At 40.2% G+C, this 27,088-nt stretch overlaps 1 protein-coding gene across 3 annotated transcripts in view; it reads left to right on the forward strand.

Annotated features, from left to right (window-relative positions):
• The window catches only part of RPS6KC1 (ribosomal protein S6 kinase C1), a 1,896,815-nt gene that overhangs the window by 1,119,052 nt on the left and 750,675 nt on the right, over positions 1-27,088 (forward strand). For all 3 annotated transcript variants that reach the window (XM_044055506.1, XM_044055508.1, XM_044055507.1), the window contains one exon: positions 17,465-17,589. In XM_044055506.1, coding sequence (XP_043911441.1) covers positions 17,465-17,589 — 125 coding nt within the window. The remainder of the gene's footprint in view (positions 1-17,464; positions 17,590-27,088) is intronic.

Raw genomic sequence — 27,088 nt, forward strand, 5'->3', positions numbered from 1 at the left:
CATGCAGACAGTTCGGCTTTGTTAAGGACAGATCTTGCCTCTTAAACCTAGTTGATTTCTTTGAAACAGTTACCAAAGCCATAGATGAGGACAAGGTAGTCCACACAGCCTACCTGGACCTCGCAAAAGCCTTCGACCCAATACCCCACTCGGGCATCATAAATAAGCTTACCAGCTTAAATATCAGCCCCTATACCACAAGATGGGTTGCAAACTGGCACAGAGATAGAACCCACGTGGTCAAAATCGCAGGTGCCATGTCCGAATCCAAACCAGTTACAAGTGGCGTCCCACAGGGCTCAGTTCTGGGACCTCTCTTGTTCAGTATATACTTCTCTGAGGTTCAGGTTAACACGGGGGGATTATGGCTGACTAAGTTCGCAGATGACTGCAAACTGGGGGCCATAATCCAATCTCCAGCTGACACAAGCATCCTCCAAAAGGGTCTCACAGAGATGGATCCTTGGTGCCAGAGCTACGGCTTCAAGCTAAATGCTAAAAAGTGCATAGTCATCCCCTTTGGGAAAAACAAGGTGCCCACAAATTACCACATAGGTGGTAATCCATTAAGTACGGAAGAAGTAATTAGAGATTTGGAGACCAACGTAGATAGTAATCTCTCCTTTGATAATCACGTTGCCAAAGTGGTTAGAAAGACCTTCTATATAGCCCACCTTATCACGAAAGGGTTCGCATCTAGATCAAGAGAGGTCATTGTGCCTCTCTACTCGTCACTGCCCCTTTTGGGATGTACCTTACCTGACACCTGCAGCAACTGGAGAGAGCCCAAACGTACCTCACCAAGAGGATCATGGGCTACAAACAGATGTCCTATGCAGCTCGACTAAAGAAACTCCAGCTCTACTCAGTTGCTTACCGCCTACTCAGAGGCGATCTATGCCTGACATACAAAGCCATGTCAAACCCAGAATTAATGGACATGCTCCACCTCAAAAAATCCAAGTCCCTTAGAGCTACATGCTCCAGGGACCTAAACCTTAGCACAAAAATAAATAGGACATGCTGGAGGGACAGATTCATTTCCCAGAGGCTCCCCTCACTCTGGAATAGAATCCCAATTCATGTTAGACATAGCCTCTCGCTGACCCTCTTCAAGCGAAATCTGGACGTGTGGATGGGAAATCGCAAATTCACCCCTGGGATCTCTTCTGTGTCCCTGCTAGACAGAGGCATAGTAAACTAATCTTAAAAAATACCTTCTTTGACCTAATGTAACAGGGAGGCGGAAGCCAAATACACTCTGGCTAGGCTTATAAATGCCCTAGGGCAGATAGCCTAGTATCTACCTATGAACCTATGACAGTCGAGGATTTCTTACATGTACAGCCACCCAGGTTTAGGAGGAACTGGCCTTCAAAAAAATTGGTCCTTTCCAGTGTCAGACAGACCACAAACAGGCAGATACAGGTGTCCCAGACGCAGATCTCAGCCCCAAGGCTCATACAGGCCTAAACAATGGGGTGTTCCTACCTCCAAAAGCAGAGAAGACAAATCACAGCCTTACAGGAAACAGCCCCAATGACTTTCCTCTACCAGATCCAAGCACTTTTCTTTTGGCAGCCCCCTTAGGGGGAAAACTAGCACTTTTTCATCAAATTGGCAAATGGTTACCCAAGACAAATGGGTCCTGAACATAGTGTCCCATGGCTACAGGTTCCATTTTCACACTCTACCAAGGTCAAAAGGTACGCCAGACCTGCTACACAATCAATGGGCAGAGGCACAAAAACAAGTTACAGCCCTCATGGACATGAGGGCCATTCAGCAAGTACCACAACAAGAGCAGGGGCAAGGAGTTTACTCCAGACTTTTCCTAGTACCCAGAAAGGATAAAACCTGGAGACCAATACTGGACCTGTCTATGCTAGATACGTTTCTGGAAGTTCCAAAATTCAAGATGTTGACTCTACAGCAGCTACTGCCCATGCTGGGCAAGAAGGCTTGGCTCGTAACTTTGGACCTAAAAGAGGCATACCTGCATGTCCCAATCAGACAATCTTGCAGAAGATACCTCAGATTCATAGCTGGCTCAATGCATTGCCAATTCTCTGCACTGCCCTTTGGCTTATCTACTGCGCCCAGGGTCTTCACAAAATTACTGGCACCAGTAATTGCGTTTTGCAGACAAAGAGGAATTCAAATATATCCCTACTTGGACGACTGCCTAATTCAAGCAGAGAACAAAGACATTCTTCTAAAGCATCTGGTGTTTGTAAAAAGATTACTAATTGGCCTAGGCTACACAGTAAACGAAAAGAAATCAAAACTAGTGCCCTCTCAAGAGATAATATTCCTGGGTGCAAGCTTAAATACAACTGTCCAGAAGGCTTATCTCATACCGGACAAACAAAAGCAACTGACTTCTTACTTCAAGAAATTGGCAACAAAAACCCACATCCTGCAGGCCTTGGGTTTCATGGCATCCTGCATTCTACTAATTCCATATGCCAGACTGCATATGAGGAAACTACAATGGTATCTAAAAAGTGTTTGGACTCAGCATTGCCACAGCCTGGCGACAGTAATTGCACTCATTTCCTGCCTGCAGCAGGAGTTTCGATGGTGGGCAGAAGCCTGTCACCACAACAAGGGTCTTCCATTCAGTTTACCCACAACCAGACAGACACTGACAACGGATGCATCAGATTATGCCTGGGGGGCCCATATGGCAGGAAAATGTATTCAGGGCACATGGCCTGCAAACCAGATGCATCTTCACATCAATCAAAAAGAGATGCTAGCTGTTCAAAATGCCCTGACAGCTTTCAAGGACCTGCTTCATCCAGGACAGCTACTAATAAAGACAGACAGTACTACGGTCTTGTGGTACATAAACAAGCAGGGAGGTACACATTCCTACCCCCTCTGCAGACAAGCAATGACCTTATGGGACACAGCATTGGCTTTTCAAGTTCACCTGCAAGCACAATTCCTGCCAGGAATAACAAATACTCTGGCAGACGAACTAAGCAGAAACCTCATGGATCCCCATGAATGGAAACTGGATCCACAAGTCTTAAGCATGATAACAAGGAAATAGGGATGCCCAGACATAGATCTATTTGCCTCCCCTCATAACTGCCAATTTCAGAGATTTTGCACAAGGACTTATCACAAGCCAGCATGGAAAGTGGACGCCCTATCCTTCAGCTGGAAAAATCTAACAGTATATGCCTTTCCTCCACTGCCTCTCCTTCCCAGGGTACTCCTAAGGGTCAGACAAGAGAAGCCAAAAATGATACTGATTGCACCAGACTGGCCACACCAGCACTGGTACCCAATCCTAAAGAGCTTGTCTCAAGGTCCAGCATGGATATTGCCTCAAACTTCTCACTTGCTGACCCAACAAAACAATCAGATCCTGCACAGCCAACTCAGGACCTTAAATTTGGCAGCATGGCAGATAATGTAGCCATTCAGAACACTCCTCTTTCAAAAGCTGTTATGGATGTTTTCTTGGAGGTCAGGAGGCCCAGTAGCAGAAAATCTTATGCAGAAAAATGGAAGAGATTCTGTGCTTGGAACCAGGAACAGGGCATTGACACGTGTGTACCTACCAAATATCCCTCAGATTTTACAATACTTAACTGAGATGCTGAACAAAGGTCTTTCTCATCAATTAAGATTCATGCCTCTGCCATTTCAGCCCATTACAATATGGAATCACCTATCTTTTCTCATCCTTTAATAAGACAGTACCTCAGAGAGGCCAAAAACATTAGGCCTCCAAGGAGAGCACCAATTCTGGCCTGGGACCTCAATTATGTTTTGGAAAAACTCACACTGCCTCCTTTCGAGCCAGCATCAACAGCAGATATAAAATTCTTATCCTGGAAAACAGCTCTGCTTCTAGCAGTAACCTCTGCAAGACGAGTCTTGGAGTTACAAGCACTCATGGCTGTGGAACCTTTTATCATTTTTCACCCAGACAGGGTTTCTCTGAGGACAAACCCAACATTTATGCCTAAGGTGGTGTCAAGTGTGGCCCTCAACCAAACCATTCACTTACCTACCTTTTATCCAAATCCACAGAACAAGGGTGAGAAAATTCTGCATTCTTTAGACATACACAGGCAGTTACGCTTCTACTTGGACAGAACTAAAGCTTTCAGAAAGACTGAGCAACTTTTAGTGTCATATGCTGCAGGATCACAAGGAAAGGCTATCTCAAAACAGACTATTTCTAAATGGATACACCATTGCATCCGTTTCTGCTATTTTCAGCATGGCAAATCAGTGCCTAAGGGCATTAGGCCTCATTCCACCAGAGCAGCAGTCACTTCAGCAGCCTTCCTCAGAGGATTACCAACCAAAGATATCTTAGAGGCTGCAACTTGGAGTTCAGTGCACACTTTCACAAAGCACTACCACTTACCTCTTTACTCTAAGTCCAGAGCAGGCTTTGCCACTGCAGTTCTGCAGGCCCTCATAGCCTCTCCTAATCCTATTTAGCCCAGCCACCCATCCTCAGCTTTGGGATTCAACCCAAGAGTAATGACTGCAACAGTGAAACATGATGAACATAGTACAGTTGTGTACCTACCATAAATGTAGATGTTCGAGTGTTTTCACTGTTGCCATCCAGGTTACCCATCCACCATCCCCCTTTTCTTTGCTGGGACTTATCTGCACTCCTCTATCCTATACAACCTATATTGTGTATTTGCTTGTAGATGAAGGAAATGTTATTTTTGTGCATGCATTTTTATTGGCATATTTTTTTCCCGCCTACCAATTTGGGGGCACCTGATATCTGGTGCAAGAAAAACTGAAGAAAATGGCGTTGGCTGCATCTTTTATACCCCTGGTGCACTGACGTCAGGGAAGAGGCGACAGCAACCGACGCCGGACCTAGACTTTGGAATTCTGGCTGACTGAGGGTAGCCTGCCAGCAGGATAACCCAAGAGTAATGACTGCAACAGTGAATACACTCGAACATCTACATTTATGGTAGGTACACAACTGTACTTTGTAGTTTTATTTTTCTGTCCTAACTCTGAGCTATCATTCTTCTTTCTGGGTTAAGATAGGGCTTGTCCCTGGCATAATGCTGATCTTTCTGACGTATCTCCTTACATTCTCCTAGCAGTCACAAGACCCTTCTCCTTTGTCCACTGCTATAGTCAGTTATACCCTGTAATCCTTTTTCTTTAGTATGCTGGCTGCTGATACTGGTAAGAGTGCTACCTCCATCCTCTTTTTTTGATGTCTGCCTGCCATTTCATTAGCACAGCTTGCTTCACTTCATCTGTTTCTTCTAACAGGTCGCTGGCATCTACATCTACTATAGTGTGTGCTCGTGCCATCCCTGGTGACCACCTTTGTTAACTCCTCCCATACCTCACATTTTAAGCAGTGATAATGGTTTCTCTGAAAACTGTCAGCAGACAAATTATTTATAAACTGTAAAAAAAAAAAAAAAAAAAAAAAATATATGAAATCCTTTATTTCGTCAAATTCCTGGCAACTTGACATCATGTCTTTAAAGGAGTATAAATTGTACTCCCCTGAAGACCTCTTCATCCACTACTGACTTCCTTGATGGCTGTGTTCAACCATCAAGGTCCTCTTCCCATATTGGTTCATGCCTGCATGAGTAGTCCTGCCTGTCCTGGCTCCAAGCTTTTCCCACCAGTTCCACTACCCACCTATGTTCGCAATTTGTGCTGATTGTCTGCTTTTCTGTGTTACACCTGACTCCTTGTAGTCTCTCTGTACAGGCCTTTTCCATTATTCAGTGCCTTTCACCATGTGTTCCTTCCATCTGTCTGGATAAATCTCCCTGTCTGTTCCCTCCTGCATTTCATGTGGTGCTAGCTCCTGCATGGCCACCACTACTTCTGTCTCCTCTTCATCACTTATCATTTGTTATCTGCATTTTACTCTTCCATCTTGGTTTCCTTCTCCATGCCCTTTTATCTGTTATGGCTGCACCTCCTACTTTCTGTCTTCAGCTTGCTGTCTGCCACACTTCTTGCCTGTACTACATTCTCTTCCCATGCCTTCTTACTGCCTGCTTTTCTCCTCCCCTTCCTGTTACACTATCCTTTCTGCTGGCCTTGTGCTACTTCCTCTGTAGTTCCAACCTTATCTTACTTTTCCAGTCTGCTGACAATCCATCCTTTCCTGAAGTTCTGACGTACTCCTGCAAACCTCATATCCTCTATCACCAGTTTTTCCCTAAGCCAAACCATTGCTCTTTATGCAGAACACATCATCCATTTATGTCCCATTGTTCTCACCTGGCCTATCTGGTTTCTTCCATGCTGTCAAAATCTTGGATTCCTTCCTTGCATTTTCCTTTTTTGTTATATTTTTATTGTGTACATGTATATATATTTAGGCTGTTTTACCAAAAGTATACTGCAGAGTCACATTCTAAGCAAATTTCAGTCAAGTGATGAGTCAGTGTGATATTAATAATGATGGATTATCATTTACCACTTAGTTTTCTGTATCCAGAGGAAATAAAAAACTGTGTACTAGCATCTTAGTTCTGAGAAAAATTCATAGGTTTAAAAGAAGCAGTCAGTTCACATCTTACTTTAACAGATACTAGACTCACCCAGAAAATACTTTTTCTTGTTTTAGTTCTTTCACTAAAAGTGCAGGAATTAAGTAAAAACAAGTTTAATTTTAGTAAATATGAAGGGGAAGACAAAATACAGAGTTTCCTGTTTTGTAGATGTACAATAAAGGTACTTCTTATCTTAAAACAGTCACTTCAGATGTTAGAACTTGAGAAAATGTAGTAAACTTAAATGATGTTTTGTAATATTTTTTTAAATATTGTGTTGTATACCAACTGTTCATTGGAAAATAAACCTAAAAACCCTATTGCCTATGTTAGTATGCAATAACTGTTCCAACAGCCCACAAAATGTGATTTGTAACAACAGCTACAAATCAGCAAAAATGCTGAAAAACACTACATTCATACTATGTAACTGATTCATTAAAGCACAAGCCAATTTAATCTAATGCGAAGTACATTTTAAATGTTACACCAGTTATAAGTTAGGAATAAGTTAACTTTATTCAGTTTACTGCATAAATTAACTGTTCTGTTTAGGACCCTTATTAGCTAACATTAGGACACACGGGAAAGGGTAAATGTAGTAGACATGAACAGAATAGCTAATCACTCCACATGTTTTTAGGAGGAGAAAGAAACATAGATTACCTATAAAAGCTTACCCAAACCTTTGTAAAGCGACTGACAAGATGTTTGTATTTAATCCCTGCGTATGCAGCTATAAGTTCATAGAATGACACTAGGTTATTGGCCTGGAGGCCCTCATGAGCCTAGCCAAGAATTTCGCCTATGTACCCTCAAAGTCAGCACCTGTTTCCCCTGTCCAGCAGGGACACTGTTGGGATCCCAGGGGTTTATTTTCTGTTTTCCATCCAGTCGTCCCAAGTTCCTCCTTAAGAGGGCTAGAGAGGTACTCTGCTTGACATGGAGAGGGAGTCTTTGGGACACAAATCTATCCCGCCGACAAGTTCCATTAATGTCACAGACCAGGTTAAGGCCTTGTATGTGGGTTACGCGAGTGGAGTTTGACTTACAGATATGCAGCAACTCCATCAAGGCTGAGTCTGAGATGGCCTTGTATGCCAGACACAGGTCATCTCTGAGCAGTCTCTACGAGACTGAGTAGAGAGACAGGGCTTTTAGCCTATCTGTATAGGATAGGTGTTTGAGAACCTGGATTTTCATGGTCAAGAACCAGTGTGGTCTCTCCAGCTGCTGCATGTGCTTGGCAAGGTACATGCCGATGGGGGGCATTGTACTCAATAATGGGCCTGATAAGGGAGGAGTACAGGGATGTTATGCCCTCCTTGTTTCTGGACAAAATTTATGAGGTGGGCCATGTACAAAGCCTTCTGTACAACAGAGGCAACATGGTGGTCAAAAGACAGGTTACTGTCAACCTGGGTGCCCAAGCCCCTCACTACTGATTGCGTGCTTAGTACATTGTCATTAATGTGATAATTAGTGGGGATGCCATTTTCCCCAAAGGGGATAATGATACATTTCTTGGCATTCAGTTTGTGGCCATGCTTCTGGCACCAGTCATTAGTTTGGGTAAAGCCCTCTTGGAGGATGTTCACATCACTAGGGGAATTTAAGACAGCACCCAGCTTGTAGTCATCTGCAAATTTGATTGTCCACAGACCACTGGTTTTGGCTTGCACCTCAGAAAAGTATATCCCAAATAGTAGAAGCTCCAAGACTGATCCTTGGGATACACTGCTTGTTGCGGGTCTACTACTAGAGGTCGTTTCCCCTATTTTAACTGAGTGGGTTCTATCAATGAACCAGTTAGCTACCCATCTGGTAACATATGGGTGATGTCTAGCTGGAATAGTTTATCTATTATGCCCAAGTGGGGAATAGTGTTGAAAGGTTTGGCTAGGTCAAGGTAGGTGGTGTGCACCATCATCCCCTCATCCATGACTTTGGTGACTGTTTTGAAGAAGTTGACCAAGTTTAACAGGCATGATCTCCCTTTGACAAAACCAAACTGTGTGGGGTCAAGTATTTGGAGGTTACCCATGTCCTTGTTTATAAAGTCCAGAGTAGTGCTTTCCATGGCCTTGCAGATCAGGCTAGTTAGACTGATGAGCCTATAACCGCCTGGGTTAGTGGATGCTCCATCTTTGTGTAGAGGAATGACAGTGGCTGTCCTCCATTCAACTGGGATGATGAAGCTGATGCTCAGGCTTTGGTTGAATAGGGTGCCTAATGGAGCTGAGAGCTCGTGCCTGAGCTCATGTAGGATACATCTATCCAAACACGAATGAGATGAAAACTCACTTTTTATTAAAAAGTAACAAAGCTTTCGGGAAAAAAGACCCTTCCTCAGTGTTGGATACAGCCAGGGATGTTGTTTGGTTCCATGGAGACTGTATTTTTTGCCTTTGAGAGGGCATTAAAGACCTGGTCACTGGCGATGAGGAGAGGCAGGTGCTTGGGATATCCTGGTTTACTGACGGGGGACAGGAGGGTGAAGTTTTCACTGAACCTGTCTGCCAGCAGGTTGGCTACATCTATGCGTTTGTGTATGTGATGTTCTTGACCACGAGTTCAGAGCAGATTTGGGTGTTACCTTTGAGATTGTGGACATATTTGAAGAAGGCTTTGTGATCATCCTTAGTGTATATGGCCAATTTGGACTCAAAGTTAGCCTTAGAGTATTTCACCAGTGACTTTATTTGCTTGTTCAGACAAGGAGAGATTGCTTCCAATTTGGAACCTGCTCCTTCTTGGTCCTGGACAGTTATTTTTTCCTTTTATTATAGAGTTTATTTATTGCTTCTGTTCACCAGACAGGTTTACTCTTCCTTGAGGGAAGATGATTTGGTTCTGTCAGGTATTGCTGAGTCCATACAGCTATGTAGGTGCTCATATAGTTATTTGGTGTACTTGGACTTTAGTGTTAGTTCCAACTGAAGGGATCAAAGTTAGAGATCTTAACCATTTAACTGCCTTGCTGGAAAAAAATGTCAGACGTATGCATCTACTTCTTTTCGAATCAACGTGGAAACAAGGCACCTGAGTATGGATTACATATGGACTTGTGTAAATAGCTGTAAACCAACACTTTCTTAATTCAGAATTCATTAAAAAACGTATAAAGTAAATTTATCTCAGTTGAAGTTTGATAAAGTTAACTCACAGGTATCTATGTCCTCTTTTTTAGTTTCTCCAAATATTCAAGGTTTCTATTGCAAAGACCGGAATTATCTCCCATTCTGAAGTCAGAGCACAGTTAAAGTTCATGAAATTAGTATTGCTTCACTCTTTGATGTTTTGACAACAGGGCTGTTGTCAACAGTTTTTAAGATTGCAGCTTCTTCCTCTGTTCTTCTCTCTTTGTCATTGATCTCCCCCTAGAACTACCTAATCTTAAATTAATAATGTATGCAGATAATATGCTGCGCCTGAAATCCAGTACAAGCCAATATGACCTGCAAATTAAGTTGCATGAGAACTGCACTGAATTATGCACCTGATCCTCATTTAACATTTTTTAATTTATTTTATTTATTTTACATTTGTTGACCGGGCTAGTCTAGCTGGGGATATTTCCATTTTCAGTAGCGGCCCAGGGAGAAAAGCTCCACAGAAGTAAAATACATACAGAAAAAAACAGCATACAAAAAATAAGAGAATTAGTAAAAAAGTTTGTAAAAAACAAAAAACAAGCAAACCCTTCAATTTAAATTACTACTACATGAGTTAAATTACTGCAACACACAATTACAGTCCGAAATAACATTATACAAGTTAAAAAATACTTGTCAGATAAAGTTAACAAGGATAGGAGGTAAGAAAAAGTAGAGTACTAAGAATAAGGGAAAATTAGGAAGGGATTAGTTGTGGAAAAGAGAGCAAGTTAAGACAGTTAACAGGTAAAGAAGCAGTGGGAGGATGAAGTGGGAGGAGAAAAAGAAAGCCAAGTGGAGAATAGAGTCAAACAAGGAGTAAGAGAGATAGTTTTAAAGTTAAGTAGTACTAGTGGAAAGTTAACATGCCACTAATGAACCCTAAGAAAACTAATGTCATGGACTTCTCATCCAAGAAGTTACCATTATCCGTTCTATTCTTTTAACAGATCTTAATGGGAACATGATACCTAATTTCAGAGATCAGAGGTACCTTGGACAATAGTTTACCCTATACTCTCCTTTACCACACATTCAGATTGTGTAAGTAATAAAATCCATGCACAAGTAAAACGATGTTACAAGATGAGTCACCCCACACCCCCTGCAGATTAAATATACCAACTCCGAGATCATACTACAGTAAGAAGAAGGGTAAATTTCCCATTCTGCACTGTATCATGATCTCCAGTCATATCTTTTGAGTTTCCGAAAACTTGAACATCCAAAAAAAAAAAGAAAACACGAAAATATAACTTTTTTTATGTTTTTGCAGGGAGGCAAGCCCCCCTGCACTCCCAGTGTGTGTGTGTGCGTGTGTGTGTGTGTGTGCGTGTGTGCGTGTGTGTGTGTGTGTGTGTGTGTATATATATATATATATATATATACACACACACACACACACGTATATGTGTGTGTTTGTGTATATATATATATATATATATATATATATATATATATATATATGAATTTGTTGATCAACACACACGTATGTATAGGATACAGACCTTGCTTTGAATAGTTCTTTCATTGAGTCATAGAAAAGTCAGTGCAGCTAATTGAAAATCATCTGTTCAAACTGTAGTGTGATGCCAGTGTTGGTATATATTTAGCAGGGTACAGGGTACGCATGGAGGTTTTCTCCTTTGCAAAAAAAAGATTTTTTCTTTCGCCTTTCTTTTTTTGTAAATTGTCATTCTTTTGAGAATTAAGCATTTGAGTTTGATAATCTGTGGTTCGGTTTTACTACACTTCACTAAAAAGTTACACACACACACACACATACATATATAAAATATTATATTATATTTTTTCTTGTTTCTTTTGAACACAGTAAACCATTAACAGTGCTTGAAATTCTTTTCCAGAGCTGAATTATAGCGTTGCAGGCCTGTTCTTTAGTCACTATAGTCAGAATATTTTTTTATCAAAATTGTAGAACATTCGAGTTCCCAGATGACTATAAACTGGTCAATCTCCCAGTGTGAAAAAAGGAAACTGAGAAATAAGAGTTAGTAAATCTGTCAGCCTGAGTAAAATTCAGTCATTGGTTAGTAAGTACACTATGTTGATGGCAGCAAAGAAAAAACTTAGTAAGCCTGAAAGAAAATCAACCTGAAAAGGTGAAGAAAAACACTGGAAACAATCCTGAAGTTGTTAAGCAAAAAACAGTTTAAGCTTCAGCTTAGATACCAAAGATGGCTTCCAGTAATTTAGAAGAAAAAAAATCCAATGAACTCAGAGGTGATTAAATAAAATAAAAGATTGAAGGAGTGTATCAACTCAAAGTCTGTAAAAAAATCGAAGAATCTTTTAACTAACTATTCAGATGAACTGATACAACTGCAAAAATCAGAGGTTGAAATGAAGAAAAGGCTGGCTGCGTATGGGACTTCTCAAGAAGGGCCGTTTAATAAATGGTAGAGTTAGAAGACAGTATTCTCAGAGAAAACCTGAGATTTTCTGCTGTACCAGAGAAACTAGAAGGAACAGACTTTTAATTTTATGAAGGCAGAAATAAGCAACTGGGCTGGTATTCCACATCAGGATTTGTTAAGTGAAAGATCCCAGAGAGTGTATGCTCCAAACCTAACCATGAGAAAGCAACCAAGACCTGTATTAGTAAAGATGCAGTCTTACCAGCAGAAATACTTGATCCTAACAAAACTGTGGCAGAAGGGAAAAGTATTAAAATTAGAGACAACAGAATGTTTGTGGAAAATGATTATTCATTGTATACCAAGCAGAAGAGAAGCAAATGTATCCCTTTAATCAGGGAATGTTAAGAGGCAGGTGCGAGAGTCAAACTGCTGTATCTAGCTGTCTTCAGAATATTTTTTCTTTAACGATCAAAGACATTTCTTTGATGCAGAACAGGCTAAGGAGGAAATACAAAAGTTTATCAAACATACAGTGAGACACCAAAAAGAAGGGGACTGTACTTATCATTCTTCTGATAGTAGAGTTCATAGGGAGACTTTTCCAGTGAAACATTTTTCAATGCCTCAAAGGAAGATGCTTGAGAAATGGAAAAAAGCACAGGAGTTGACTAAAAGAATCGGGAGTACCTTGGACTTGAGACAGAGTTTGGGTTGGGTGATGGAGAAGAACAGGAATAATACCAACAACACTGAAATTAGTGAAAAAATGTGAGCTTATAAGAAGTCAGTCACATTTGTGAAATATGACATTGAAAGAAAACATAGCTGAGAATGACTGGACTTTTGTTAAGTTTGTTAAACTTGTCTGTGGACTATAAAGCATATACCCCACTTTATATATTAAATGTTTAGAAGGACACTAAAATGAAAAAAAGTAACTGTAAGTGAAGCATTTTTGTTCTTAATAGTATTTGTATGAAACATTTCATGATACAAACTGCATGTTATATAGGTTCATAGATAATAGTAAAACAGTTTTGTGTAGTCTATAGTCAGGGGTATTTTAAATGTAGGAGTGGTGGGAATCTTTTCACTGTTATGTGTGATAAAGATATTAATGCAGACAATTACTTTTTTAATTTTAAGAAATATAGGCTTTACAATGTAATAAGAAAAGAAAAGCTGGACAAAAGCAAGTTTAAGTTAATTTAATGTGATCATGGATTGTTGGATAGGGTTGGGGTGTAAAACTGCACTGATTATATTTAGAATTTAGATTTTTTTTTATTTTTGCAAAGCTGAATGTCTGGACTAATGCTCATGGCTTAATCTGTTAACAAATGTTTTTGAAAGCAAGTAGCCTTGAAAAATAAAACAAAATTATGTATGCCATGAGAAGTGCTATTTTTTTTTTTGCATTTGCAATGATATTAGCTTTTCTCCTTTAGCAAATCTTTAGTAGTAGTCAGGAAGTCCACAGTTTAAAGAAGTTGTGCATTCTGTTCTGTGCTGAGTGAAATTGACAAAGATTCCTTCATGCATCTACAGAGTTGCTTTTTCTCTTTGCTGACTGTTTCCATGGAGACAAGCTATGTGCAGGTGTAAACAGTTAATTTTAAGAGTTTTGAGCATTCTTTGTGAGGGAAATGCGGAATTTGAAGTTACAAGGGCAAGTAGTTCAGTGAAAGTAAAGTTCAAAAGTATTGGAAGTGAAAAAGAGACAGCAGCTTCTGTAACAGCCTTAATACTTTAATGCTTTTAATAGAACAGGGTATAATTTACTTTTGTTCAAGGATAGTGCAGTTTTTTTATGGCTAAAACTTATTTTTTTCTGAAAGCATACAAGCTGTTTTTTCACACCTGGGAGGGGAATAATCATAAAAAAAAGAACTACACGTCAGTGTATCTGACAGCAGAGTCTATACCATGAGCTTTAGCATGAGTAACCTTATAGTTGCTTGATGCCTGTGTATGCTGTTGTTGATATGAGGCAGCTGTTCCTGTCTTAAGGGCTAAACTTCATTCTTTGAAAATGTACATAGTTGTGTGTATTTGTTCAATGCTAATATGTTATGGGGCATTCTGAAAATGTATTTATTTATTTTTTTGTCAGAGGGCTTTCATTAAAACAAAAATGTTGAAAAATGTGACATAGGTTCAAATGGAGATGACAAGAAACAACTGTATGAAAGACCAGTCTGCCAAGCATTGGGGTGTGCATATAACACAAAAATTGGAAATACTTTTATGTATAACAGGTAGGAAGAATAACTTCTCATCATAATGGTTACAGTATTCATATTACCTGGGAGTGTAAATGGCCTTGCGTGTATAGTATTGAATTATATTAATAAATACTGAGTGCAGATAGCAATGTTGTAGGAGACATGTTTGCAAAGAAATGAGCATGTGAATTTGATAAAGAAATGATTTCAAGATGGATATTCAGCAGAATATCAGGGACAAAGGAAAAGGGGAGTAACTTGATAACTGCAGTCAGAAACTGAAAAAAAATGCCAGCAAATCTTGATTTTTTTTCTTACTAATATCTTTGTATCAAAGTAAGTAGTTGCTATTATTTTCTAATCTGTTATAACCCACAATGACCTTAAAGGAAGCTGCCATGGGTAGCATACTTGTGTTTTACAGTCATTCCTGATGTCATTTTAGAAGGACAGAAAGAAATCTGTATGATGAGGAGATCATTTACTATGGTTTTCCCTCCCATCAGTTTACAACAGTGCTGTCAGTGGCCACTTATTACTGTCAGCATCAGTCTGCTTTTCTAATTACTTTACTCCCTATGATTTTCATTTGTGACCACCTCTGTTACAGCATTTTAAGTACTGTTTGAATGACAAGCTTGAAAATGTATCTGAGTTAATTGTTCTTTTCAAAATAACAACTGTAGTTCAACATTCAAGTGTGAGAAATCTGATCCTTGTGATTAACAGGTGTTACATGGGCTGAGATGGTTGTGTTGGATTACAGGGAAGGAAAGTGCCTTTTTGGAAAGAAAAACTTGACTTTTGGGTGGAGTGCTCCTTTAATTGCTAGAGGAGCTTCAACATTGATAGAAGAGGGAAAACAATAATAATGGTAGATTTGTTGTAGTACGGGGCTGTTGGCATGGGAGAAGGATTATGCTGACATGTATTTATATGCCCCCAAAAAACTGCTATTATGGAGTTTCAGAAAATTTTGGGAGAAATGATCAGCTTTCACCAGGGAATATTACTTATAGGTGGGGACTGGAACTTGATTTGCAAAAGTGATGTATTTGGAAAACCTAGAAGAAAAAATATAACAAGCAAGGGTAGGTTTCTGAAGAAATTTATGAAAATAATTGGTATGGAAGATGTGAATTTAGTAGGAAATTAGAGAGAATTTACATATTATTCCCGTTCTGCAAGGTATAATAACTTAGCTAGGCTAGATAGGAATTGTATTTTCACTGAAACGTAAATTTAATTTAAAGCTTCGACACATATCCGATAATTGTTTTAGATAATGCACTAATAAAAACTAAGATAAAAATGCAGGGTAGTGAAGTAAAAATGAGACACTGGCACGTTCCCACCTACCTCTTAAAAAGAGAGGAACTTGAAGAATGGGTATTGGAAATTATTCAAAAGTTTATTAGGGAAGATAGAAATTTCATCAGAATTTATAGCTGGTGAGTAGGATAAAATGAAAATGGAGTTTAAAAATAAATTATAAATTTAAGATAAAGAGATATGGTTAAGATGTAATACAAATTATATTGATGGGTTGACAGTGGATAAAGTACTGCAGACTGTAGAGTAAGGGGAATCTCACAGAACAAGAAGAGGTGCAACTGCAGATTGCTAAAGAGAAAATAATGGAATATCTGGATATCATGCAAGTGTTTAGAAAGCGTGCTGTTTTAAACAATTATTTTTTGATAACTCAAGAATGCACAAACTTTTAGCTCAACAACTTATGCAACAAAAGTTATGGCTGTAAATTATGCACCCGCATTTGAATTTGTTCAGCAATGCACATACTTATGACACAATAAGATGAATTATTTAGGAGTATGGATTAAAAAGGCTTCTATTATGGCAGCTAAGGTTATATAGGAAGAGACCAAGCAAAAGATAATATAAAACTGAGAAGCTGGAAGCTCTTATTTATGGATATGGATAGTAAAATTCAAGCTGTGAAGTTGTTTTTAGTTCTTCTAGTTTTTTATACAGGGTGTCCGACCTATTTTTTCAACTAGAGGAGAAGTTGTGGACAGTAATAAATAGTTGAAGGAATTTATCTAGTTGCGTTAAGAGGGCAAGAGTTAAGTTGATCCTGAAAAACTGAATGACGTGGTTTAGGATTACTTGTTTTAAAGGGATATTTTGCAGCTACACAATTAAGTTTCATACATGTAACAGTAGATTGGCAATTTTTTAAAATTCCCTACAGAGTACTGTGTCAGAAATATTGGGTGAGCAAATTGTTGTAACTATAGAAATTATTTTTTTGAGCTGGGACATAGGATCTAAATTGCTTAGAAATAGTAAGGCCTTGTTAAGTTTAATTCTGGTGGCATCCAAAAAAGCACTTACTAGAAAATGGAAATCAAAATCTAAACCAGCTGTATTTGAAGTACAGTAGACCTTAGATTATCTGAACGTCGATTTTCAGAACAGTCAGTTATCAGAACCAGCCTTCCAAAGTTTTCGGGTGGGAAAAATCATAAAGTCTGAAAATGTAAACATTGTATGCATTTGCCTGAGCATGTTTCTTGAGCTTGTAGCCAGCTCATGTGTGAAAAATATACTTTATTGTCCATTGGAATCGCTGAATGGTTGAAAAGTGTATTCCTGCATGCAGAAAAAAAAAAAGAAGATTATATGTTTGATTATCCGAATAATTTGAGTATCCAAACTACCCTAGGTCCCGCTTAGTTTGGATAATTGACTCGCTACTGTATTGAATATTGTAACAGAGATAAAACAGCTGAAGTGAGATCTTTAGAAAAGGGAAGGAGCAAATTACATAGAAATTAATTTAATTTGTAGGAACAATGTGCAGAATAATGTTCAGGAGTTTGAGGGAGGTCTGAGGGGAAGGCAGGAATTCAGCAATTTATGTAATGTTCGACTGATGATGGTTATAAAAAAGAAGATATGTGAATTATAATGTTTGTAATTGGAAACATGTTAATATGGTTTGTTTTCCTTTTTATTGATGTATGTTTGCCTATGTCTTGAGCTATAATTTAACACGTGTTAAGCATTAGAGAACATTAAAAAACACTCTACTGCAGCCTCTACCTAGATTCTGTTGATTTAGGAAATTGCTAACAAATGCCATGTTGCATTGAAAAAAATAATTTCTAGAATATGATGTAGTTGTTAATTGTTTACAGGTGAATCAAATTCAACACGACGAGAAGCAGTTAAGAAAAAGACGGCAGAGTATTTGATGCGAGCAGAACAAATCTCTACTGAGCATTTGAAAAATTCTTCTGAAGCAGGAATAATTAATTTAGGAGTAAGTTTTTAATTTTCATGCATTGCTTTATAATGTGACTTTTAGGATGATGATAACTTTTTAAGAGCATTTTCTTAATATATTTTTATCCCTTTTAAAATTGCAAATATGATTATCTTAAGATGTTCGTCATTATCACTGTTAGTCTAAGCTATATGGGTCTAATCCTGCCAAGGACAGGACAATGCCATCTGCCAAAGATTTAGGGCAATCCTGCCAAGGACAGGACAGCTGGCCATCTACCAAAGCTTTAGGGTACCTTCCGTGTGCACTAACTACTGAACAGCACAAGGAGAGCATTACAAAGTCCGTGTTTACGGCACCAAGCCTTAAGAACTTTCTTGCTGCCAAATTTTGCTCATCCCTGAAGTCTTCAGCTGAGTTATGTTTGGCTAGTGCTTCTTCAGGTTTGGGCAGATAAGTACTGTACTGGGGGGAAAAAAACTTACATTTTACCATTTTTTGAGAGGGAAAGTATAACTATTGTTTTTTGGTGATGGTTACTGAAAATGTTCTACTTTGTGTATTGTTTTTAGTCAGGATGTAATACTGACTTCACTACCCACTTGTCAGGCACTTCATGGACCAGGCTTGTACTACTTTGGTTCTTCTAATCCTGATATGCAAGTAGAAAAAAAATTGAAAGGGAATCTTTGGTCTTGAAGCTGGCTTCCTCTTTATCTCAGATGACAGTTAAGTGACTCTGATGTGGCCTTTACAGGTACCTCAGACTGCCCATCACTTTCATTCACTCTGGTGTTGCTCCTCATGAAGTCATTAAGGACTGTGAGAAAGGCACATCCTGTATGGCTGTTTGGATGTGCTCTTTGAGCAAGGGAGAGCCACACTAATAAGTATCGAAGGAAGGAGCCGATGATGCTCTTTCTCAAAGTCACTCTGAGAAGCTTGATTCCCTGGCAGGGGAAGGGACATTTATTGGGTCTGTCTTATTTTTGGGAGATTATTCCAGGAAAAGAAAACTTAAAGTTGGGCATTTTTCATCTCCTGTATCACATAGGATAGACAGGAAATATTGTTTGAGGGTTGATAATGGTTTATTTCAAGCCTTTCAGTCTTCACTGAATTTAAAAAGAAAACTATTTCCTCTCTCTCTCAGGTTGTGATTCTTAGTCAGAGGACAGGAATTATATTTAGATTGTCTGTCTCAAGCTCCTACCCCAAAGGATGTGGAATCTGACTATGAAGAAAGTTTTTCCCCATGTGAGAAGTTATCCTTTTCAAGAACTGTTGCCAGAATGAAGAAGTGCTTTCAGTGAAAGCAGAAAGAAAGAAATGAATCTCAGCAAATATATTATGATTTGTTATAGGTGAATTTTCCTCAGCCTCCCTCCTGTTTTGCTAGCATTAGAGGATGCTTACTTAGAATCCATCAGTTTGCCTGACTGTCAGCTGCTTGACCCCCTAAAATCTGATAAATTATATAAGGTTCCTCAGAACCACAGATGTCATTTTTAACCCTACATCAGACCATGAGTGATTTCTTTCACAAAACCATCTTCTGTCAAGTATTTTCTAACAGCTAACCCTATTCTTTCTGACAAAGATGAGAAAACCTTTGATAATTTTGGAAATAGTTTATACTTGTGTCACCATAGTCCTTAGTTTAGTGAATTGTTTGTCTCATATGTCTAAGTTTCTATTGGCTTCCTTTGACAGTATGAGAACGTTAGTTGCTGACCTCCTTTCTTCAGTGACTGAGGCTTTTCTGAATTCTTTAATATTTCTGGAGTATTATTTTGACACTTCATTGCTGTTTCTATAGCAGCTGCCACTAGGCAAGTGATGAGAAGATATCCCTATCGGAGGCGTGATCAAGATGACTAACTTAGAGCAGCAACTGGTGAAAGCTCTGTGACTGAAAACCTTTCTCTGACCAAAATTATAATCAGAAAACTAAAATTTAGAGAAGCATGTTAGCTAACTTTATTCACTAATGGTCAGAGAAAAGATTTATAGCTTTAAGTTCTTCAAAAGCTGTCATTTTCCTGTGAGAATTTCAACTGCTTGGTAAAGAGAGACGAGACTTCAACTTGAGCCACTCAAAAAATTGTACTGGGGATTCTTGTGTTAAAAAAAGATATTCAGTCAGTAATGCTGCTGTAATTTAATAATAAAACTGAAACTTTAGTGTTAAATTAGTTAAAAAGTTTAAAGATAAATATAATGGAAAAAAAGAACTAAAAATATTTAGGAATAAAAATCTATCATGATGTGAGTGCAATTTTAATAATTTTGAAAACACAATTTGTGTTATTCTTGTTAAAATGGAATTATGTTTTTTTTTTCAGGATAGATTAGTACTTATTAAAATGATTATATTCCCAAAATTATGTATATTGCAAAGCTTTTCAAGAAAATTGAAAAAAATGTTAACTTTATTCTTATGGTATCCTAAAAAGCTGGGAATTGCTTATAGAAATCATGTAAGTTATAGGAGTATAGTGGTATTAGCTTCCCATATGTGTAATCTTATTCTCTTACTTCAGATTTTAATTCTGTTGCACTCTGGATAGACCCAATTTACACAAGTCAAAACAAAACCATTGAGGAACAGAATATATTAAATTCTTATAAGTGTATCAGATATGATAAATTAGAAATATGTAACAATCCTGTCATTTGGTTAATGAAGTTTACCTTAGAAGAAAATGAATGCCCGTCTTTAGGCTCTGCATATTTTAAATAAATTCTTAAAACAGTTAAGAAATATGATGTTCTTCATGTTTCACTGTTGCAGTCATCACATTTGGGTTATCTGCTTGCAGTAGGCCTCAGTCGGCCTGATTATCAATGTCTTGGGTCCTGCGTCAGTTGCTGTCTCATCTTCCATGACGTCAGGTAGTCAGAGGTATAAAGCATGCAGCCGATGCCATTACATCATTCTTTCTTGCCGTGCGGTGCCCGAAGCAGAAGCAGTTCGCAAGTGCCGGTCGGCCGACTCCTGAAATTTTCGTTTTCGAGTTTCAGAACCAATGTCTTCAGTTAAAGCTAAGTACCCCATTGGGGAAACTTTTTCTTGCTCTAAGCTGATGTCAGCTAAAGTCAGTAATTGTATTTCTTGTGGAAAGCAAATACCTCCTAAAGATTTTCATTCGTACTGTATTCCTTGCCTAGGCCCTGACCACGATGTACCTCGCTGCCGGTTTTGTGCGTTATTTAAACAACAAACTATTCATCGTTGGTATATTTATGCTTCTAAATATTTTGGTACTCTGTTCAATTATCCAGATATGTCTTCGGTAAGCAACCAGACTACCGACATTTTGAAAAAACGCAAAGATAAAGACAGAGACAGGCCGCCTAGGTCCAAAGCTGCCGACGACACTTCTCCTAAGCTAGTCGCCAGTTCGCTGGTACTCAGTGAGGCACTTTCACAGCCCCTGATATCCGCTACTTCAGATTCGCAGACCTCTACTGAGACCCATTCAGAGTCCGGTATATGCTGCGAGATGCTTCAACTGTGGAACCTGCAGATGTCTCTACCTTGGATGGATCCGGAGCTGCTATGCAGGCACCGGCTTCTGAGGGTATATTCAGGCCTACTGACTTGCATATTAAACTGACGCCATCTTCTTCAGGGCCTAAAACTCGAACCATGCCTAGAAAACCGACCCCCAGACCGCATGGTTAGGCCTCTATGCCTAAAAAACAAATTATAAGAATGGCTGAAGACCTTATTACTTTAATCAGGGGAAGCCAACCTTCCCCCTCTAAGAGACGTAAGACTGAATTTGCTTATGATACTTCTGATCAGGATTCTGAAATTTCTATTTCCTCTGATGGCCAGGATTTACCCTTATCTACCTATGAGGATTCTGATGCAGAGGACTCTATTTCCTCTGCTTCCCCTCCAGAGAATTTCTCTTTTGGTGAAACTTTGTGTACTGTTAGGGAGCATTTTCGATGGGAAAGCCAGGATTACTCAGATTCGAAAAAGAGGCTTAGGGATTTCTTACTCCTGTCCCAACACAGTCCTTTAGCTATCCTCCCTGTACTTGACATTGTTGATGATGCCTTTTCTTAATCTAACTTGGCCCCTGACTCTTTACCTCCTGCTTCCAGAAAACCTGATGGATATTACAGGGTTCCTGACTCTCTCAAGTTCCTTTTTAAAAATTCTACTGTGGATCCTGAGACCATTTCACAGGGACCCAAGGGCATTAAGGCTACTACTGCCAAAAATCCTACCCCCTCTGATAGAGATTCCAGGGTGCTGGATAGATTTGATAAGAAGGTATACACTTCTGCAACCCTGGCTCTCAGGGCCTTAAAATGCCAGTTTCGTATGTTAAAGTATCAACAGCATATTATTGGATTGCTTAAACAGAAAATGATGTTGATTCCTGAATGTGCTGAAAATAAGGATTTACAGCATTTAATGCATTCTGCTGAACAAGTTGGAAAACATACTTTGCAATGTGGTTTTGATTCACTAGAGGCATCTTGCAGGGCTGATGTAACTGGGTCTGTACTTAGAAGGCGTGCTTGACTTAAGGAGCAATCTTTGCCAGATCATGTTAAAGCTAAATTGCTGGATGCTCCCTTAAATCAGGACTGCCTGTTTGGCAACAAAGCAGAAGTACTTAAAAAGATGGAGGAAAAAGCTAAATCTATGCATACTGTTAAATATTTCCTACAGGTACAGCCACCAAGATTTAGTAAGCATTGGCCCTCTAAGAATTGGTCCTTTCCTGCCTCTTCCAGGCCTTCTCAGTCCAAACCCAGAACTAGCAGAGCACCCAGACTTCAGTCCCAAGGTACGCACAGGACTAAGCAGTGGGGGCTCCCACTTCCAAATCAGGGAGTAGTAAGACTCCCCCCCCTATGGTAAACTGTCTCAATGACTTAACTTTAAAATTTCCAAGCCCTTCTCAACTGACTGCTCCATTAGGGGGAAAGATTGCTCTGCAGACAAAAAACTGGGAACTAATTACCCAGGACAAATGGGTTTTAAATATATTTTCCCAAGGATACAGATTTCACTTCCACACATTACCAACCCCAAACGGTTGGCCAGATCTACCCCCAAATCAGTGGGCAGAGGCTCAAAAGCAAGTACTCTCTCAAGTATAAGGGCTGTTCAAACTGTACCAGAAGAGGAAAAGGGACAAGGTTTCTACTCCAAGACTTTTCCTGGTTCCCAGAAAAGACAACTCATGGCATCCTATCCTGGAACTTTCTATCCTAAACACCTTCTTGGTGATCCCAAAATTCAAGATGCTAACTCTTCACCAGTTGCTTCCTATGTTAGGCAAGGATGCCTGGTTGGCAACACTGGATTTAAAGGAAGCCTACCTGCACATCCCAGTCAGGGAATCTTGCAGAAGATACCTACGCTTCAAAGCAGGCTGCATGCACTATCAGATGTTCATCGTGTTTCACTGTTGCAGTCATTACACTTGGGTTATCCTGCTGGCTGGCGGGCCACCCGCAGTCGGCCTGAATTCCAAAGTCCTGGTCCGACGTCGGTTGCTGTCGCCTCTTCCCTGACGTCAGTGCGCCAGCGGTATAAAAGGTGCAGCCGACGCCATTTTCTTCAGTCTTTCTTGCCACGCAGTGCCCGAAGCAAAAGCAGTTCGCAAGTGCCGGTCGGCCGACTTCTGAGATTTTCAAAATTGAATTTCAGATCCGAAGTCTTCTATAAAGCTAAGTACCCCGTTGGAGAAACTTTTTTCTTGCTCCAGACCAATGTCAGAAAAAGTTAACAATTGTATTTCTTGTGGGAAGCAAATACCTCATAAGGATTTTCATTCTTACTGTATTCCTTGCCTAGGCCCTGACCACGACGTTGCTAGTTGTCGGTTTTGTGCTAGATTTAACCAACGCACTATTAAGCGTCAGTACAATTTTGCTTTTCATTACTTTGGCTGAAGGTTTAACTATATAATGCCGTCGGAACAGCTGACGACCGGAGTTCATAAAAAGTGCAAGGAAAATGAAAAGGACAGGCATCCGAGGTCCAAAACCGATGACGAAGCCTCTTCTAGGCCAGTCGCCGGTTCTCAGTGAGGCACTTTCGCAGCCCCTGTCAACCGCTACCTCAGCGCCACAGGCCGCCTCCGACTCCCACGTGGAGACAACTAGGCCTCTGGATACTCAAGGTATTGGGCCTTCGGAAACTAATCCCTCAGATGGATCCAGAGCCGCTGAGCAGGCATCAGCTTCTGAGGGTGTTTTCAAACCTACACAGCTTTATATCAAGCCAACTTCAGCATCCAAGACAAAGACTAAAACAGTTTTAAAGACAAGGAAACAAGTACATCATTCTCCAGGACAGACTTCCATGCCTAGGAAACAGATGCTCAAAATGGTCGAAGACCTAATTACTTTGATCAGGGGTTCCCGTCCCCCTCCTGATAAGAGGCCTAGGCAAGACACTGAATATGATTCCTCTGATCAGGTTTCCATTTCCTCTGACTCCTCTTCAGAACAGGGATACTCTATTCCTCCCTGTGAGGATTCTGGTGCTGAAGAATCTATCTCTTCACCTTCTCCTCCTGAGGATTACTCCTTTGGGGAAACCCTGCATACCATGAGGGAGCATTTCCACTGGGAGAGCCAAGATTACTCAGATTCTAAGAAAAGGCTCAGAGACTTTCTTTTATTACCTCAGCACAGACCTCTTGCTCTTCCACCTGTTCTAGACATTGTAGATGATGTATTTTCAGAGTTCGGCATACCTCCCGACTCTTTACCTCCTGCACCTGTTAAGCCAGACAAATTTCTATATAAAAACCCTGCTGCTGACCCAGAAACTATTTCTCAGGGTCCCAAAGGGGTCAAGGCTGCTACTGCAAAAAACCCTGTCCCCTCAGATAGAGATTCTAGGGCACTGGACAGATGGGGGAAAAAAGTTTACATTTCTGCTACCTTGGATGTAAGGGCTTTAAATTGTCAGTTTCCTTTGCTTAAATATCAGCAATTCTTAATATCTCTGCTAAAACAGAAAATGTTGACAAATTCTGATTGTTCTGAGAACAAGGAAATGCAGGATTTATTGCATGCAGCTGAACAAGTGGGAAAACATACTTTGCAATGTGGTTATGATTCACTGGAGGCCTCTTGCAGGTCCGCTGTAACAGTTTCTGTCATTAGAAGGCATGCTTGGTTAAAGGAACAGACTCTGCCTGATCATGTTAAATCAAAATTATTGGATGCTCCATTACAGCATGATACTTTGTTTGATGTTAAGGCAGAAGAGGTGTTGAAGAAAATGGAGGATAAAGCTAAATCTATGCAGACAGTAAAGGATTTCTTAGAGGGTCCAGCCACCCAGATTTAGCAGGAACTGGCCTTCTAAGAATTGGTCCTTTCCCGTGTCAGACAGGCTACAAAGAGGCAGATACAGATGCCCTAGAGGCAGACAACAGCCCCAGGGCTCATACAGGCCCAAACAATCGGGTGCTTCTACCTCCAAAAGCGGAGAAGACAAATCACAACCATATAGGAAACAGTCCCAATGACTTCCCTCTGCCAATGCCAAGCATCTATCTTTTGGCAGAACCCTTAGGGGGGAAGCTAGCACTTTTTTCACAAAATTGGCACATGATCACCCAGGACAAATGGGTCTTAAATATAGTCTCTCAGGGCTACAGGTTCCACTTTCACACCCTTCCAAAGGCAAAAGGTATGTCAGACCTGCCACACAATCAATGGGCAGAGGCACAAAAACAAGTTTCATCTCTCATGGACATGAGGGCTATTCAGCCAGTGCCACAACAAGAGCAAGGACAAGGATTTTACTCAAGACTTTTCTTAGTACCAAGAAAGGACAAAGCATGGAGACCAATTCTGGACCTGTCTATTCTGAATACTTTTCTGGACGTTCCGAAATTCAAAATGTTGACTCTGCAGCAGCTTCTGCCCATGCTGGGCAAGAAGGCTTGACTTTTAACTTTGGACCTCAAAGAGGCATACCTGCATGTCCCAATCAGACAATCTTGCATAAGATACCTCAGATTCATAGCTGGCTCAATGCACTACCAATTCTCTGCACTGCTCTTTGGCTTATCTACTGCACCCAGGGTCTTCACAAAATGCCTGGCACCAGTAATTGCATTTTGCAAACAAAGAGGAATTCAAATATATCCCTACTTGGACTGCCTTATTCAAATATATCCCTACTTGGACGACTGCCTTATTCAAGCAGAGACCAAAGACATTCTACTAAAGCATCTGGCATTTGTAAAAAGATTACTAATTTGCCTAGGGTACACAGTAAACAAAAAGAAATCAAAACTAGTACCCTCTCAAGAGATAATATTCCTGGGTGCAGGCTTATCTCACGCCAGGCAAACAAAGGCAACTGACTTCTTACTTTGAAAGCATGGCAAGAAAGACCCAGTTATCTCTAAGAAAAATTCTGCAGTCTCTGGGCTGCATGGCCTCCTGCATTCTGCTAATTCCATATGCAAGACTGCATATGAGGAAACATCAGTGGTATCTAAAAAGTGTTTGGACTCAACATTGCCACAGCCTGGAATCATTAATTTCACTCGTTCCCTGCCTGCAACAGGAGTTTCGATGGTGGGCACAGGCGTGTCACCACAACAAGGGACAGCCATTCACTTTACCCACAGCCAGGCAAACATTAACAACAGATGCATCAGATTATGTCTGGGGGGCCCACATGGCAGGAATATGTATTCAGGGCACATGGCCCCCAAGCCAAAGGCATCTTCATATCAATCAAAAAGAGATGCTAGCTGTACAAAATGCCCTGACAGCCTTCAAGGACCTACTTCATCCAGGACAGCTGCTGATAAAGTCAGACAACACCACAGTTATGTGGTACATAAACAAGCAGGGGGGCACACATTCCTACCCCCTCTGCAGACAAGCCATGATTTTGTGGAACACAGCATTGACTTACCAAGTACACCTGCAAGCACAATTCCTGCTAGGAAAAACAAATGCTCTGGCAGACGAACTAAGCAGAAACCTCATGGATCCTCGTGAGTGGAAACTAGATCCACAAATCTTCAGCATGTTAACAAGGAAATGGGGATGCCCAGACATAGATCTTTTTGCCTCCCCTCACAACTGCCAACTTCAGAGATTCTGCACAAGGACTTATCACAAACAAGCATGGAAAGTGGATGCTTTGTCATTCAGCTGGAACAACCTTACAGTATATGCCTTTCCTCCACTGCCTCTCCTCCCCAAGGTACTCCTAAAGGTCAGACAAGAGAAGCCAAAAATGATATTGATTGCCCCGGATTGGCCACGCCAACACTGGTACCCAATCCTAAGGAACATGTCTCAAGGCCCAGTCTGGACATGGCCTCACATTCTTCATTTACTGACCCAACAAAACAATCAGATCCTGCACAGCCAACTCAGAACCCTAAATCTAGCTGCATGGTGGATAGTGTAACCATTCAGAATACACCTCTCTCTAAAGCGGTTATGGATGTTATTTTGGAGGCCAGGAGGCCCAGCACCAGAAAATCTTATGCAGAAAAATGGAAGAGATTCT

Source organism: Protopterus annectens, chromosome 1.part2 (assembly GCF_019279795.1).
Source record: "Protopterus annectens isolate FY-2018-M chromosome 1.part2, PAN1.0, whole genome shotgun sequence".
NCBI classification, from domain to species: domain Eukaryota; kingdom Metazoa; phylum Chordata; order Ceratodontiformes; family Protopteridae; genus Protopterus; species Protopterus annectens.